Genomic DNA, 18,795 nt, shown 5'->3' with positions numbered 1-18,795 from the left:
TTCGTTCTCCGTCTCTAAATCTGTGTTTGTTGTTCAGAGTTCGTAGATTGTTATGTATGTGATCGATTCACTTGTTTTTCCGAGTCTTTGTTGCAAGAGGGATCCGTGTTAGCGTCTACCTAGTCCGCCATCTTGGCCCCGCCTTCCCCTAGTCGTCTTTTGAATGTATCCCAACCTCTAGGGCTCATCTCCTGGCACTATGTCAGACAACGTTCCACCACTATTCATAAGGTTTTCACTGGTTGATTCTTTTCAGAAGTAGACTGCCTGGTCCTTCTTCTGCATCTGTCTTTGTCTAGAAGATCAACTGAAACCTGTCCTCCATAGGTGACCCTGCTGGTATCTGAATACAAGTGGCATAACTTCCAGCATCACAGCAGCATGCAAGCCCGACAGTACAACAAACTGACAGACGCATGGGGGAATGAGATAGATTAGTGATAGTTATATTGATGAGATCTACAAGATTAGATAGTGTCTCAAGCCAATCTCTTTTGAGGTATAAAAGAAACAAATGAGCAAAGAGACATGGGGACCTCATACCACAAAGAAAGCAGCACAGGGAGCAGAGCGCATCCTGTGGACCTGAAGTTTCTGTGCTGAGAAGCTCCTAGACCAAGTGAAGATTGATGACAAAGACCTGACAGAGAGAGAAAGCCTGCCGCTGGAGCTGACCCCCTGTGATTTTGACTTCTAGCCTACTAGACAGTGAGAGAATAAGTTTCTCTTTGTTAAAGTCGTGCACTTGTAATATTTCTGTTATAGCAGAATTAGATGCCTAGGACACTTCCCAAATAGAATATCTTTATGTGTGTGTGTATATATATATATCATCAATTTGGTGCTTGTCTCTGTGGAAAATCTTTCATATTGTACTCTCACAAACGAGAGATGCTGGCTTTTTTTCCAATCATTTTCACACATTTAAAGTATAGTTTTCTTAATAAAGAATAAATACGAAGGATTTAATTTTCTTATTTTGCTGTATTTTCTTAATAATGTATGCAAGAAGAAATCTTTTCCATGGTTTAGAGGACATATGCACAGATTTCTAAATACTTTATTATCTAGAGGTATTTTATTTAATTTCAATTATGTAATTAGGTACTTTCCAAAATATCAGTTATGCCATTTCCCCTGGTAACCATATTAGCATATAATAAGTATTTGAATGAAATATTAAAAAATATATTTAAAATTTATTTATTAGTCTATAATAAATATTTAATTGTGAGAAGCTTAAGAAATAGTAGATTGGGCCTCAAAAGCATATATTATGAGCCAAGTTAGTGAAGATTCAGAAAACTAAAGGTCATAGACAATGTTGTCATTAAACAGAGGCCAACATCACTATCTCGATCCTCGTTTTCAAATGGAGAATGAGAGAGCTCTAGTTTTCTTCTCTTTGGACCAGTCTCAGCTCAGATACATTGAAGAACTTCAAATTATAAATCGTTGTTGTTAGTTGCCCTCCAGTCAGTTCCAACACTCAGCAGCCCCGTGTGGGCAGAATAGAACTACTATGTAGGGTTTCCCTTTTCTCTTTTTTGGTGTCAAATAGCTTTTTTTTTTTTTTAATTTTTATTATGCTTTAAGTGAAAGTTTACAAATCAAGTCATTCTTTCATACAAAAACTTAAATACACCTTGCTACATACTCCCAGTTGCTCTCCCGTAATGAGACAGCCCATTCCCTCCCTCCACTCTCTCTTTTCATGTCCATTTCTCCAGCTTCTAACCCCCTGTACCCTCTCCTTTCCCCTCCAGGCAGGAAATGCCAACATAGTCTCATGTGTCCACCTGATCCAAGAAGCTCACTCCTCACCAGCATCCCTCTCCATCCCATTGTCCAGTACAATCCATGTTTGAAGAGTTGGCTTTGGGAATGGTGCCTGTCCTGGGCCAACAGAAGGTCTGGGGGCCATGACCACCGGGGTCCTTCCAGTCTCAGTCAGACCATTAAGTCTGGTCTTTTTATGAGAATTTGGGGTCTGCATCCCACTGTCCTCCTGCTCCCTCAGGGGTTCTCTGTTGCGTTCCCTGTTAGGGCAGTCATCGGTTCTAGCCAGGCACCATCTAGTTCTTCTGGTATCAGGCTGATGTAGTCTCTGGCTTATGTGGCCCTTTCAGTCTCTTGAGTTCATAATTACCTTGTGTCCTTGGCATTCTTCATTCTCCTTTGGTCCAGGTGGGATGAGACCCATTGATGCATCTTAGATGGCCTCTTGCTAGCATTTAAGACCCCAGATGCCACTATCCAAAGTGGGTTGCAGAATGTTTTCTTAATAGATTTCATTATGCCAATTGACTTAGATGTTCCCAGAAACCATGGTCCCCAAATCCCTGCCCCTGCTACTCTGGCCTTCGAACCATTCAGTTTATTCAGGAAACTTCTTTGCTTTTGGTTTAGTCTAGTTGTGCTGACCTTGCCTATATTGTGTGTTGTTTTTCCCTTCAACTAAAGTACTTCTTATCTAGTAATTAGTGAATACTGCTCTCTCACCCTCCCTCTCTTCCCCCTCTCATAACTGTCAAAGAATATAGTTTTCTTTGTTTAAACTATTTCTTGTTTTTTTTTTTTTAATTTTTATTATGCTTTAAGTGAAAGTTTACAAATCAAGTCAGCCTCTCACACAAAAATCTATATACATCTTGTTACATACTCCCAATTGCTCTCCCCCTAACGAGACAACCGGCTCCCTCCCCCCACTCTCTATTTTCCTGTCCATTTCACCAGCTTCTAACCCCCCTACCCTCTCATCTCCCCCCAAGGAGGAGGTGCCAACATAGTCTCAACTGTCCACCTAATCTAAGAAGCTCACTCCTCACCAGCGTCCCTCTCCAAACCATTGTCCAGTCCAATCCAGGTCTGAAGAGTTCGCTTTGGGGATGGTTCCTGTCCTACGCCAACAGAAGGTCTGAGGGCCATGACCACCGGGGTCCTTCTAGTTTCATTCAGACCATTACCCTGGTCTTTTTGATGTGAATTTGGGGCCTGCATCCTACTGCTCTCCTGGTCCCTCAGAGGTTCTCTGTTGCGTTCCCTGTCAGGGCAGTCATCTGTTGTAGCCAGGCACCATCTAGCTCTCCTGGTCTCAGGCTGATGTAGTCTCTGGTTTATGTTGCCCTTTCTGTCTCTTGGGCTTGTAATTACCTTACGTCTTGGTGTTCTTCATTCTTCTTTGATCCAGGTGGGATGAGAGCAATTGATGCATCTTAGATGGCTGCTCGCTAGCATTTAAGACCACAGACGCCTCTCTCCAAGGTGGGATGCAGAATGTTTTCTTAATAGACTTTATTATGCCAATTGACTTAGAAGTCCCCTGAAACCGAGGTCCCCAAACCAACGCCCCTGCTATGCTGGCCTTAGAAGCATTCAGTTTTTTCCAGAAACTGCTTTTGGTTTAGTCCAGTTGTGCTGACCTCGTCTGTATTGTGTATTATCTTTCCCTTCACTTAAAGTAGTTCTTATCTACAATCTAATCAGTAAATCCCCCTCTCCCACAATTCCTCCCTCCCCCCTCTCGTAACCATCAAAGAGTATTTTCTTCTCTGTTTAAACTATTTCAAGAGTTCTTATAATAGTGGCCTTATACAATATTTGTCCTTTTTTAACAGACTAATTTCACTCGGCATAATGTCTTCCATATTCCTCACATGTTATGAGATGTTTCACAGACTCATCACTGTTCTTTATCAATGTTTAGTATTTCATTGTGTGAATATATCATAATTTATTTATCCATTCATCCGTTGATGTGCACCTTGGTTGCTTCCATCATTTTGCTATTGTAAACAGTGTTGCAATGAACATGGGTATACATACATCTGCTGATGTAAAGGCTCTTATTTCTCTAGGATATATTCCAAGGAGTAGGATTGCTGGATTGTATGGTAATTCTATTTCTAGCTTTTTAAGGAAGCGCCATATCGATTTCCAAAGTGGTTGTACCATTTTACAGTCCCACCAGCAGTGTATAAGTGTTCCAATCTCTCCACAGCCTCTCCAACGTTTATTGTTTTGTGTTTTTTGGATTAATGCCAGCCTTCTTGGAGTGAGATGAAATCTCATTGTAGTTTTGATTTGCATTTCTCTAATGGCTAATGATCGTGAGCATTTCCTCATGTATCTGTTAGCTACCTGAATGTCTTTTTTAGTGAATTGTATGTTCATCTTTTGATCATTTTTTGATTGGGTTATTTGTCTTTTTGTAGTTGAGTTTTTGCAGTATTATGTAGATTTTAGAGATCAGGCACTGATCAGAAATGTCATTGCTAAAAACTTTTTCCCAGCCTGTAGGCAATCTTTTTACTCTTTCTGTGAAGCCTTTGGTTGAGCATAGGTGTCTGATTTTTAGGAGCTCTCTGTTATTTACTTTTTCTTCTGCATTGTTAGTTATATTTTCTATCCCGTTTATGCCATGTACTAGGACTCCTAACTTTGTCCCTATTTTTACTTCTATGATCTTTATCATTTTAGATTTTATATTTAGGTCTTTGGTCCATTTTGAGTTAGTTTTTGTGTAGGGTGTGAGGTATGAGTCTTGTTTCATTTTGGCAGATGGATATCCAGTTACGCCAGCACCATGTATTAAAAAGACTGTCTTTTTCCTCATTTAACTGTTTTTGGCCTTTGTCAGATATGAACACATCTGTGGATGGATTTATGTCTGGATTCTCAGTTTGGTTCCATTGGTCTATGTATCTGTTGTTGTGCCAGTACCAGACTGTTTTGACTGCTGTGGTAGAATTATAGGTTCTAAAATCATGTAGAGTATGGCCTCCCACTTTGTTCTTCTTTTTCAGTAATGTTTTACTTATCTGGGGCCTCTTTCCCTTCCATATGAAGTTGATGACTGTTTCTCCATCTCATTAAAGAATATTGTTGGGGTTTGGGTAGGAATTGCATTAAATGTAGATAGCTTTTGGTAGAATAGACATTTTTATAATGTTAAGTCTTCTTATCCATGAGCAAGGAATGTTTTTCCACTTTTGTAAGTCTCTTTGGTTTCTTGCAGAAGTGTAGTTTTCTTTGTATAAGTCTTTTACATCTCTGGTAAGATTTATCTTCTTGGGTGCTACTGTAAAAGGTATTGATATAGAGATTTCCTCTTTGGTATTCTTTTCGTTGATATAGAAGAATCCAACTGATTTGTGTATGTTTTTCTCGTATCCCGATATCCTGCTGAACTCTTCTATTAGTTTCAGTAGTTTTCTGGAGGATTCCTTAGGGTTTTCTCTGTATAAGATCATGGCATCCGCAAACAGAGATAATTTTACTTCTTCCTTGCCAATGTGGATGCCCTTTATTTCTTTGTCTATCCTAATTGCTCTGGCTAGGACCTCCAGCACAATGTTGAATAAGAGCGGTGATAAAGGGCATCCTTGTCTGGTTCCTGATCTCAAGGGGAATGCTTTCAGGCTGTCTCCATTTAGGATGAAGTTGGTTATTGGCTTTGTAGAAATGCCCTTTATTTTGTTGAGGACTTTTCCTTCTATTCCTATTTTGCTGAGAGTTTTTATCATGAATGGGTGTGGAACTTTGTCAAATGCCTTTTCTGCATCAATTGATAAAATCATGTAATTCTTGTCTTTTGTTTTATTTATGTGATGGATTACATTAATTGTTTTTCTAATGTTGAACCATTCTTGCATACCTGGTATGAATCCCACTTGGTCATGGTGAATTATTTTTTTGATATGTTGTTGAATTCTATTGGCTAGAATTTTGTTGAGGGTTTTTGCATCTAAGTTCATGGGGGATATAGGTCTGTAATTTTTTTTGTGGTGTCATTACCTGGGTTTTCTATCAGGGATATGTTGGCTTCATAGAATGAGTTTCGGAATATTCCATCCTTTTCTATGCCCTGAAATACCTTTAGTAGTAGTGGTGCTAACTCTTCTCTGAAAGTTTGGTAGAACCCTGCAGTGAAGCCATCCAGGCCAGGGCTTTTTTTGTTTTTGTTTTGGGGAGTTTTTTTGATTACCTTTTCAATCTCTTCTTTTGTTATTGGTCTATTTAGTTGTCCTACCTCTGTTTGTGTTAGTTTAGGTAGGTAGTGTGTGTTTCTAGGAATTCATCCATTTCTTCTAGGTTTTCAAATTTGTTAAAGTACAATTTTTCATAGTAATCTGGTATGATTCTTTTTAATTTCAGTTGAGTCTGTTGTAATATCACCCATCTCATTTCTTGCTTGGGTTATTTGCTTCCTCTCCTGTTTTTCTTTTCTCGGTTTGGGGACTGATTTATCAATTTTGTTGATTTTTTCAAACAACCAGATTTTGTTGTTGTTAATTTTTTCATTTGTTTTTCTGTTTTCTATATCATTTAGTTCTGCTGTAATTTTTACGATTTGTTTTCTTCTGGTGCCTGAGGGTTTCTTTGGTTGCTCTCTTTCTATTTGTTCAAGTTATAGGGATAATTCTTGGATTTTGGCCCTTTCTTCTTTTTGCATGTGTGTATTTATTGATATAAATTGGCCCCTGAGCACCACTTTTGCTGTGTCCCAAAGGTTCTGATAGGAAGTGTTTTCATTCTCATTGGATTTTATGTATTTCTTTATTCCATCCTTAACGTCTTCTAAAACCCAGGCTGTTTTGCGCAGGGTATTGATCAGTTTCCAAGTATTTGATTTCTTTTCCTGCTTTTTCTTCTATTGATTTCCACTTTTATGGCCTTATGATCAGAGAAGATGCTTTGTAATATTTCATTGTTTTGGATTCTGCTAAGGTTTGTGTTATGACCTAATATGTGGTCTATTCTAGAGAATGTTCCATGTGCACTAGAAAAGAAAGTATACTTGGTTGCTGTTGGGTGGAGTGTTCTGTATATGCCTATGAGGTCAATTTGGTTGATCGTGGCATTTAGATCTTCCATGTCTTTTTGAGCTTCTTTCTGGATACCCTGTCCTTCACTGAAAGTGGTGTTTATATAGAGTTTTCAAGACTATCACTTTTCTAAACTAAATCACCTGGCCTATCTACCGAGGTGCCCCTGGATGGGTTCACACCACCAAACTGTTGGTTAGTAGTCCAGCACTTAACAGTGTGTGCCACCTGGGGTATCCTCAAGTTGTTAATACAACCTTTTAATTCCTATTGTGGGAATAGACTCAATTTTAACCTTAACATTTTGGATTTCCCAGTAGATCCCATAAAGACACTTAATTAACTGTTATTTATTTATTTATTTTTTAAGTTCATGATAAGGTTGGTCAATTAGTGTCTTCACCAGAAGAATCCCCAGGGTCTTATGCTTGAGTAAATATCCTCTTTGTTAGGCAGAGATAAATCTATGGTAATGTCTTCAAGAGAGAATCAGAAAATCTACTGAAAAAAAATACTATTATTTACTCTGTGTAAATAGCTTAATTACTAGGTTGTTAGGATGAACCTAGACATTTGAAGGGACATCAGAAAAATATCTCTGTAAAAGCTCCCTGTGTGCTGATTGAAAAGAGAAAGAGATCCACCGAGGTTTATATATGTTCTTAAATGTTCCTGGATTTTAACGTGAACATGGTCTCCAATGACACTGAGGAAGCAAAGAAAAAGTACAGGTTTGAAAGATCAAAATATTGTATTCCAAAATTCATTCCTATTACTTTTAAGGTTAATGATACAGAAAAAATAATTCACAATGTGTCTATAAACAAAACTCTTGTGGAATTCATAGAAAGTAAGTGTTTTCACTATTCTGTTGTTTTATGTACAAAGCAGTTACCACAGAATCCATTATAGTGTGAGTGCTAGACCATAGGATTAAACCAATTAAATTCAGAATTACAAGAAAAGAAAATGTTTGTGTGAGTCATGATAAAGTTTCAGTGTACATATCTGAAAGGGCATTTGCATTTGTCTTTTTGGATAGCTCCATGAACAAAAATTCACAATAATTTTCATTAAAAATTCCACTGGTACACATTTCTTTGCATTTAATAAAGGCTTGGGTACATTATTGGTGCCCTGATGGCACAGTGGTTAAGAGCTCAGCTGCTAACCAAAAGGTCAGTGGTTCACATCCACCAACTGGTCCTAGACTACCTTGTGGGGCAGTTCTACTCTGTAGTATAGGGTCACCATGACTGATAGCAATAGGTTTTTTTGGGGGGGGGTCCTTTATTATTACGGAATGTAAATTAGTATTTCTTTTGTTGCTAAAGTTATCCATGAAGTCAAAACTGACTGAACAATTGAGTAAAGTAATTCCACATTTCATGTAAAATTTCAACTTGAAATTTATGCAGTAATTTCAACATTCACATTGTATTAAATTTCAAAAGTTCTTTCTAATAAAAGACATTTTAACTGGTAATATCAAGGAACCCCGAGATTAACTAGAAATGTATCATCCTAAATAACCATTTTTAAAAGTTCACCTATAAAAAATTCGGGTGTGATTCGCTGTTTTAGATGTAAAAGAATACAGAGTAGACATAGTATACTGAAAGAGAGTGAGCAAAAGATTGTTTAAACAATAGATAGAACTGAGTTAACTTACGAAAAATATTTTCTTATGGATACTGTAATATTGCAGAAGCTATATCTCAGTATCTTGGACAAAACTTTAAATCCAAGAAATTTGCAGATGCTTTTAATTTTTTAATAGGTAATAACAAAGTCACAGTTTTAAAGTAAATAGGAAATGAAAATGGAGTTTAGAAAATAAGTGTCTAGACAGGAGGAAAAGGAGCCCTAGTGGTGCAGTGCTTAAAGCACTCAGTTGCTAAACTAAAGGTCGGTCATTAGAACCCATCACCTGTTCTACAGGAGGAGAATGCGGAAATCTGCTTCCTTAAAGATCACAGCTTTGGAAAACCTATGGGGAACTTCTACTCTGTTGTATAGGGCCCCTGTGAATCATATTCAATTCAATGGCAGGTGGTTTGGTTTTTGTTATAGTTGTTGTTTTAGAGAAGAAGACGAAATAAACAGAATCAATCTTGGGTGCTGACTGCTAGGAAAAATGGTTAAAATTATGGGAGCAAGAGAACATATAAATTTCACTTGAGTTACTTTGTTTTTCATATCACCTTTATATTTGTATTTATTAATGCTCTCTTAACTCAGAAGTAATTCTTTTTTTTTTTTTTTCCCAGCTCTGATGGAATTTAGAAGAAATTTAACCATGCGAAACCTTATAATGGTGACAACGTTTATTCTTGTAGGATTAACAGATGATCAAAACTGGCAAACTGTGATTTTGTTTTTTTATTTCTAACATATTTATTGAGTGTCACTGTAAATCTGACTATTACTGTGCTCACTCTATTGGATGCCCAACTCAAAACACCCATGTATTTCTTCCTTCGGAATTTTTCATTTTTAGAAATGTCTTTTACATCCGTCTGCATCCCTAGGTACCTAGTCAGTATTGTGACTATGGATAAAACAATTTCCTATGATGCTTGTATGACACAATTATTTTTTGCCATCTTCTTTGGTGCATCAGAGTTCTTCCTGTTGACTGCCATGTCCTATGACCGCTATGTGGCCATCTGCAAATCCCTTCACTATGCGACTATCATGAATAACAGAGTCTGTACCCAGCTGGTTGTTACCTCTTGGTTGGGTGGGTTGTTCGCAATCTCTCCTGGGCTTATCTTGTGCTTGAGGTTGGAATTCTGTGATGCCAACATTATTGACCACTTTGGCTGTGACTATTCTCCTGTCCTGAAACTCTCCTGCTCAGACACACGGTCCATAGAATTGTTAGGTTTTATTTCAGCCATTGTCATACTGCTGATTACACTGGCACTGGTGATACTCTCCTATGCATATATTCTGAGAACAATTCTGAAGATCCCTTCTGCCCAACAGAGGAAAAAGGCTTTTTCCACCTGTTCCTCCCACATGATTGTTGTCTCTATCTCTTATGGCAGCTGCATTTTTATGTATATGAAACCTTCTGCAGAGGAAAGGGTAGCTTTAAATAAGGGGATAGCAGTGCTCAACACCTCAATTGCACCTCTCTTAAATCCTTTCATATATACCTTAAGAAATAAGCAAGTAAAAGAAGCCCTGAAGGACATAGTTCAAAAATGTATTATTACCTTAAAAAATAGCTTTTTTTTTTTAAAGGAAACCAAGGGTCATTGAAAATGTAGTTTATATGACTGCCTTCATATCACATCCATTTTACTTTACATTACGGTTTCGATTAAATCATCTACAAATACCCATTGTGCAGTCAATCTACTCCTGGATTTTTTTCCTTTAATGGCGTAAGCTGTATCCATGATGTTATGTTATTTGTTGCTGAAATTACATCACTCTTTCAACTTCTCTTATTTTTTATCTTCAAAATATTCCATTATGAATCAATCTTTGAAGCACAGTACTTCCAAATTTTTATAGCATACATGTGTTGAGATGTAGATCATTTGTGAATTCTATAAACATTCATTTTATTTTATAAACCTCTAGTAAATCTTCATTATACTACATAGTGTTAATATTTTACTAAGACATTTGCTCTTCCTAATGGCATAATAATGAGCCTATATAAAAGTATTCATGTTTGAATTTAATGAAGATACTTAAAAAATATCTACAAATCTTTATGTTACTGCAAATCAAAGGGAAATTTTTTGTTTAACAAAGAATGCTTTATATCAGAATCTAACTTAAATAAAGAGCCTATGTAGATTATACCTACCTAAGACTGAGGTATACCTCCTTCTCTCCATGCTAACATGCTTTCAGTAAGCATACCAACAGAATACAGTCAGAAAGTAGAGCTGCAAAAGACAGGTGCTGTCTGGTAACACTGCAAAGAGAAGGACTACAGTCACACACAAACACCCAACATTAAATTTTATGCTAGGTCTAGGTTTTTATAGATAATCTTTATCGAGTTGAGGATATTTCCCCTATTCCTAGTTTTCTGAGACATTTTATGATAAATTGGTGTTGAAATTTTTAAAGTGTTCATTCTAGATCACTTGATAAAATAATACAGCTATCTCCTGCTTTTTGAAAGTTTGGTTTCCGCCACTTAGCTTTTACAAAAGACCTATATTAGTACTGAAAGAAATCTGAAGAGCATTTTGACCTTTACGAAAAAAGGCCAAAAGTTAAGCTAGGGTTCAGTGTTTGCTTTGCAGCAAGCTGTTACAGCAGCTACATGCCCCAACCAGCTAGAGTGGCATTGCCAAGCCCCTTCCCCAGGAACTACATACAGCGTCTCAGCATCGAGCTGCCACAGCTTAGAACTATGTCTATGAACACTATATGTTAGTGTTATTTTAGGTTTTAGGTGTTATTTGCTACGATTTTGTAGGTTAGTTTTTGATTCTGGGAAAGCTAAAAAATTATTCCCATATAAATTAATGGTAATTGCTTTTGAGCTTTACACCATTTTATCTTACAAAATGTTTATAGGAACTCTCTACTTTTTGAATAGTAGGGGAAACCTGTACACTTTTTGTCCTTTTGATATGATGAAATACATTTATTGGTTTTGAAATAATGAACCAGACTTACATATGGTACATTGTTTTTAGCCCTTGGACTGTTTGACTCACTTTTTGTCTCCCTATTACCGTACACATACTTCTCACTTATTGACTATTTCTTCATCCTACATTTTGCATTTTCGACAACTTTGAAAATATTCTCAGGTGGCAAATATGATGATCCAGGCCCCTTTCGGATCCATGACTGGACCTGGATGGCCCTCTTTGGGACACCGAGAAGGATACACTTGAGGTTCTGGCAACGAATGGGCCACAGGAGGGATGGCGGCAGGCCAGCAATGGTTTTACCTACTCCCGTTCCTCTACGATGTGTCAGTCCTGGCAGAGAGGGTGTGGGTTGACAGCAGGATGACACAAGGTTGTACATGGGCAGGATAGACCGAGTGAGGGCCTGAAGGTGACCGGAACCTCAGTAGGAGGAGGTAGAAATAGTAGGAGGGGTAGGGGGATGCGTGTGGCTGCCAGGCCTAGGTAGAAGGGTGATGAGTAGGGACCCCACACAGGATAGATAGTGGGAGAAGTCGGCTGAGGACCAGTGGGGTTCTCACCCAGGGTGGGCAGCAAGAGGCAGTGGAAGGTGGGTAACACCCAACCACCACCACTTTTGCCTCCAACCTCTGCAGGTTTCACCGTGGTGGGTAAGGTGGTGGGGAAGGTGTAGTGGGCAAGAGGGCCTGCCATACCACGTGCAGAGATGTGCCAGGGGTGCCCAATAGGTGGTGAGTAGCTGGGAGGGGGGACAAAGGTGCGGAGAATGGAGTGCACCCAAATCTCACAAGATGCTCGTATCCCATAAAGACCTGGTCTTTAGAAACTAACCATGCGGTAAGTGAGGAGTGGGTGCATTCTTAGGGTTACCAAATAGTTTTTTTTTTTTTTTCTGATATATCTATTGTTTTATTTTCTCGATCCAGGATCCAATCTAGGTTTATACATTATGTGCTACGGCTGCTAACCAAAACGTCAGCAGTTCGAATCCACCAGGCGCTCCTTGGAAATTCTATGGGGCAGTTCTACTCTGTCGTATAGGATCGCTATGAGTCGGAATCGACTTGATGGCAATGGGTTTGGTTTTTGGTTTATACATATGTGCATTATTTTATTGTATTTTAGATGAAGATGTATAGCAAAACTAGTTTCTCTTTAAACAATTAATACACATATTGTTTTGTGACATTGGTTGCTAATCCCAAGATGTGTCAACACTCTCCCTTTCTCAACCTTGGATTCCCTATCGCCAGCTTTCCTGTTTCCTCCTGTCTTCCAGTCCTTACCTCTGGGCTGGTGTGCCCCTTTAGTCTCTTTTTGTTTTATGGGCCTGTCTAATCTTTGGCTGAAGGGTGAACCTCAGGAATTACTTCATTACTGAGCTATAAGTGTGTCCTTGGGCCATACTCTCGGGGTTTCTCCAGTCTCTCTCAGACCAGTAAGTCTGGTCTTTTTTTCTGTGAGTTAGAATTTTGTTCTACATTTTTCTCCAGCTCTGACTGGGACTGTCTATTGTGATCTCTGTCAGAGCAGTCGGTGGTGGTAGCCAGGGCACCATCTAGTTTTGCTGGACTCAGTCTGGTGGAGGCTATGGTACTTGTGGTCCATTAGTCCTTTGGACTAAACTTTCCCCTGTATCTTCAGTTTTCTTCATTCTCCATTGCTCCAGACAGGGTGAGATAAGTGAAATATCTTAAAGGTCACTCATAAGATTTTAAGACCTGAGATGCTACTTATCACAGTAGAATGTAGAATACTTTCTTTATAAACTATGTCATCCCTATTGAGCTAGATGGCTCCCTACACCATGATCCCTAGCCCTCAGTCCAGTAACTCCATCCCTCAGGGAGCTTGGATGTATCTATGAAGCTTCTATGACTTTGCTTGGTTGAGTGGTGCTGACTTCCCCAGTATTGTGTACTGTCTTGCCCTTCACCATGGTTACCACTTATCTAATGTTTAATTAGTGTTTTTCCCTCCCCACCGCTTCCCTCTCTTGTAACCATCAAAGATTGTTTCTTTTTGTGTGTAAACCCTTTCATGAGTTTTTATAGTAGTGGTCTCATACAATATTTGTCCTTTTGTGATTGACTTATTTCACTCAGCATAATGCCCTCCAGATTCATTCATATTGTGAGATGCTTCACAGATTCATCGTTGTCCTTTATCATTGTATAGTATTCCATCGTGTGTATGTATCATAATTTGCTTATTCTTTTATCTGTTGATGGGCATCTAGGTTGCTTCCATCTTTTTGTTATTGTGAACAATGCTGCAGTGAACATGGGTGTGTGTATGTCTATTTGTGTGATGGCTCTGATTTCTCTAGGATATATTCCTAGGACGGGGATTGCTAGATCATATGTAATTTCTATTTCTAGCTTTTTAGGGAAGTACCATATTGTTTTCCAAAATGGTTGTACCACTTTGCATTCTCACCTGCAGTGTGCAAGAGTTTCTATCTCCCTGCAGCCTCTCCAAAATTTGTTATTTCCAGTTTTTTTTTTTTTTGTGCCAGTAATGTGGATTGAGATGGTTTTTCATTGTACTTTTGGTTTGCATTTCTCTAATGGCTAGTGATGTCGAGAGTTTCCTCATGTATCTGTTAGTTGGAAACCTTGGTGGAGTAGTGGTTAAGTCCTACAGCTGCTAACCAAAAGGTCGGCAGTTCGAATCTGCCAGGTGCTCCTTGAAAACTCTACGGGGCAATTCCAGTCTGTCCTAAAGGGTCTCTATGAGTCGGAACTGACTCGATGGCAGTGAGTTTAAGTTTTTTTTATCTGTTAGCTGCTTGAATGTCTTCTTTGGTGAAGTGTCTGTTTGTATATTTTGCCCATTTTTTAAATTGGATTGTCTTTTTTTGTAGTAGAGGTGTTGGATTTTCCTGTAGATTTTAGAGATTAAGTATTGTCAGGTTTGTCATAGCCAAAAATTTTTCCCCAGTCTGTACCTTCTCTTTTTACTCTTGTGGTGAAGTCTTTCAATGAGCATAAGCATTTAATTTTTAGAAGATCTCAGTTATCTAGCTCATCATATGCTGTTTGTGTATTGTTACTAATGGTTTGTATCCTGTTAATGCTGTTTATTAGGGCCTCTAGCATTGATCCTATTTTTTCTTCTGTGATTTTTATACTATTTGGTTTTATATTCAGGTCTTTGGTGCATTTTGAATTAGCTTTTGTGTATGGTGTGAGGTATGGGTCCTGTTTCATTTTTTTGCACATGAACATCCAGTTTTGCCAGCACCATTTGTTAAAACACTGTCTTTTCCCTATTTGATGGACTTTGGGCCTTTGTCAAAGATCAGGTGACCATAGGTGGACGGCTTTACATCTGGGTTCTCAATTCTATTCCATTGTTCAATGTGTCTGTCGCTCGCTGTACCAGTACCACGCCGTTTTGACTACAGTAGGCTGTATAGTAGGTTCTGAGGTCAGGTAGTGCAAGTCCTCCTACTTTATTCTCCTTCTTCAACAGTGCTTTACTTATCCAGAGCCTCTTCCTTTTCCAAATAAAGTTAATACTCTTCTTTTTTCTTTCATGGTGAATTTTGTTTTAAAGTCTATTTTATCTGAGATTAGTGTTGCCACTCCTGTTCTTTTTTGGTAGGTGTTTGCTTGATGTATATTTTTCCCATCCTTTGAGTTTCAATAAATTTATATCTTTGTTTCTGTGGTATGTCTCTTGTAGACAGCGTATTGATCAGTCTTTTTTTTTAATCCATTCTTTCATTCCCTGTCTCTTTATGGACGCATTTAAGCCATTTAGATTCAGTGTGATTATTGATGGGTATGAGTTTATTGCTGTCATTTTGTAGTGATTTTTTTGTGATTCTGACATTTTCATTGTTCTTCTTTTTCTTTTTTGCTGATTTCCTTTTGTGGATTTTTTTTTTTGTTTTGTTTTTTTTCTTTTTGTAGATTTTGTGTTAATGGAAAATGTATGTTTTTCTTCTTTATTTTGATAAGTTAATTTGTTAACTCTCTCTGTGATTACCTTGAAATTTACCCCTATCTTTCTAAATTTATACCAGTCTTTTATTACTTGATATCACCTTGACTTCCTCTCCATTTGAAAGTTTTATACCTACACCATTTATTTCCCTTTTATTGTTCTGACGTTTTTGTCATTTACAGATGACATCTCTGTTTCCTTGTAAATTTTTTAGTTTTGTTTTATCCTTGAGAGTTCATTAGGTAGGATGGTATCTGGCTGATGTTGTCTTATGTGCTAGATTCTGATTGTTGTCTGTTGTTGTTGGTTTTCTAACCAAAGGACTCCTTTAATAATTCTGGTAAATTTGGTTTGGTTTTTATGTATTCCCTTAATCTGTTTATTTGAAAATGTCCTAATTTTGACATCATATTTTTTTTTATTTGAGTGAGAATATTACAGGATATATTATTCTTGATTGGCACTTTTTTTCTTTCAAGATGTTATATATGTCATCCCATTGCTTTCTTGCCTGCATGGTTTCTGCCAAGTAATCAGAGTTGAGTCCTATTGTTTCCCCTTTTACGTGACTGTTCATTTCTCTCAGGATTCTTTATGTGTCTTTTGTTTTAGTGAGTATGATATGATATGTCTTGGTGTTTTTCTTTTGGGTTCTACCCTATACTGTGTTTGTTGAGTGTCTTGAATGGTCAGTTTTTTTGTCTTTCATGATATTAAGGAATTTTTCTGTCAGCAAATCTATGATGATCCTCTCTGTGTTTTCCATTTTCTTCTCCAGTTCTGGAACTCTCATCACAAGCAAATTTTTCCTTTTGATTGTATCCCACACCGTTCTCAAGATTTCTTTATTCTTTCCTCTGATTTTCCCTAAAAAAAAAAGTGATATCTAAGGATTTGTCTTCAATTTCTCTGGTCCTGTCTTCTGTTGTTTCAAATTTGCTCCTAACACCTTTTATTGCACTTTCCTTTTCTGGAATCTTGCTTATCTTTTGGATTTCTAATTGCTGTTTTTGTATGATTTTTAGTTGATTACTTATTATTGACATTTTCTTCCTGTATTATTTTCCTGAATTCTTCCATTGTTTTGTCTGTCTTTTCCATGATGTTGTTTATTTTTCCTTATTTTTATCTAAATTTTCCTTTGTATGTTGGAGAATGCTGAATATTAAAGTTTTGAATTCCCTATCAGGTAGGTTCAGTGCCTTTTCTTCTGGCAGAAGGTCATCTGGTGTTTTATTTTGGTTGCTTTCTGGAACCATCCCATCCCCCCCCTTTTTTTTTTAATATGTTTTGATATTGTCTCTGGGACATTGAGGAATTATTTTTTTCATTTATTCAATGTAGATTTGTTCCTGTTTTTTTGTTTTACTTGGTTATGTCTGGGCAGGTGGGCTAGGTGTGCTTTGTTTCTTGCTCACCTGTGGGTATGATGCTTTTCACCACCTTGTTTAGTTGGGCAGGAACAGTCACTCAGCCATGGAACAGCAGGTCAGATCCAGTTGGGGTGGAGGGGGAGGGATGGGAAGTTTGCAGCACAAACTGGGTGCAACAGAACAGGGTCAGAGGCACTATGTCAGTTCCACTCGGGGGCATGGCATTCAACACGTGGTGCAGATAGGCAGGAGGGGAAGGAGAGGATGTGATGGCAGAGTTAAATAGGTGGGTTAAAGACAAGAAAGGAGACAGGGAAACAAACACAAAAAAAGTAAGAAATAAAAAGCAAAAAATAAATTAAAAGAAAAAAGTAAATTAAATGTCTTTGGAGTAGGATTTGGCAGGTGGTTATGGGGCAGACCAGGCACGGTCATATACTGGTGTCTCTGAAGCCCAGCTGTGTGGCTCAGCCTGTTGAGATATGACTTGTGTGGTTCATGGGGCTAGCTGGGTAGGAGTAAGGAAAGGAAAGACAAGAAAGTTAATAAACCAACAACCAAACAAATAAAAAAGTGAAAATAAACACAACCACAAAATATGGTAGTGGGGAGCCAGCTTTTGGAGGCAGGGCAGAATTACGGTGTGTGTGAGCTGATGTCTCTGTCAAGATGTGGCAAAGCATGACCAATCAGGTAGGGGCAGAGGCAGTGCAGGGCCTAGGTGTGAGGGAAAGGGAAAAGTAAATGAGAAAAAAAAGTGGCACTAAGGGGTCCAGCCTATGGAGGCAGCACAGACCTGGGGAGGCCATGTGCCAGAGGCTCCCCAGCCCAGCAGTACAGCACAGCCTGCAAAGAAGATGGGGGCAGTGGACAGGTTGTGTGAATGGGAGAAAGGAAAGGAAGGAATAGAGAGAGAGAAGAAGAAGAAAAAATAACAACAATAAAAACTAACAATAAATAAATAAAATAGCACTGAGGGAGCCAGTCATTGACAGTGGCACAGACCTGTGGAGACCGTGCACAGTGACTCTCCAACAAAGCTATGCACGCAGCAACTCTAAGGGGCAGAAGCATTACATAGAGCTGGGTGGGTGGGAGAAAGGAAAGGAGAGAGAAAAAACAGAAAAAAAAAAAGGGCAAAGCAGACAAAACAAAAAAAATCACAGCCTATCAAGAAGGAGAGGGGATAGCGCACAGTGCTAGGTGGTGGAAGGAAGGAAAGAAAAGGGAAGCAACAACAACAACAACAAAAAGCCAAAAAACAAATCAACAAAGAAACAAAAATACAAACCAAAAAATATATAAATAAGCAATGGTGATGAAGGGGCTGGCTGGTGGGACCAGGGTGGACCCCTGCAACAGTGAGCTAGTTTTTGTCTGACCAAGCAACCATGGCCCACTGGAAAGTGGTGGAGGATACGTAGAGGAAGAAGGATGGGGGGTAGGAAAGCGTGTATCCCTGGTTACTTGGTGCTGTCTCCTACTGGAGGCTCCGTGGAATTGCCTCCCATATTCCATTTCTCTAGTCCTTGATGGCTGAGGTCCAAGATGGAGACTTGAGCAGTAATGAGCTGATAACTCTCTGGCCTAGCACCTGTGGCCTCTTGACAATTGGCAGAGGCTTCTTACAAGGAACAAGGGTAGGGGGTGGGAAAGTGTGTATCCCTGGGTACTAGGTGCTCTGTCTCCTATTGAGAGCTTGGCAAAGTTGCCTTCCTGCACTCCTATTCTGTGTTCTTTTTTGGCTGCAGTCCAAGATGGCGAATCCAGACGTATTTTCTGGTAGGGAACCTCCACTCCATAGCTTTCCTCCTTTTTTCTCTGTCAGATTCTTATTCTATCCAGTGCTTGGTAGAGTTTTTTATTCCTTCATTTGGTACTTAGGTTTCCAGGATTGACATTTGTATCTGTTTTACTTAGTTTTTCCGGCCGTTGCTGCAGAGGGATGGCATGCTGCTTCTGTCTATAGCGCGATGTTGGCTTGGCTTCCTACCAAATTCTTTT

General features: G+C 38.6%; 1 protein-coding gene across 1 annotated transcript; it reads left to right on the top strand.

Annotated features, from left to right (window-relative positions):
- Positions 1 to 9,126: 9,126 nt before the first annotated feature.
- LOC126076368 (olfactory receptor 6C74-like) lies at positions 9,127 to 11,817 on the top strand. The gene is given in 3 exon segments (XM_049884907.1): positions 9,127 to 9,196; positions 9,199 to 10,041; positions 11,621 to 11,817. Coding segments are annotated over 3 exon segments (1,110 nt in total).
- Positions 11,818 to 18,795: the final 6,978 nt, after the last annotated feature.

This window comes from Elephas maximus, chromosome 4, assembly GCF_024166365.1.
Source record: "Elephas maximus indicus isolate mEleMax1 chromosome 4, mEleMax1 primary haplotype, whole genome shotgun sequence".
Taxonomy (NCBI): Eukaryota; Metazoa; Chordata; class Mammalia; order Proboscidea; family Elephantidae; genus Elephas; species Elephas maximus.
Note: the sequence above shows the minus strand (reverse complement) of the source record. Positions and strands in the feature narration are given on the sequence as shown.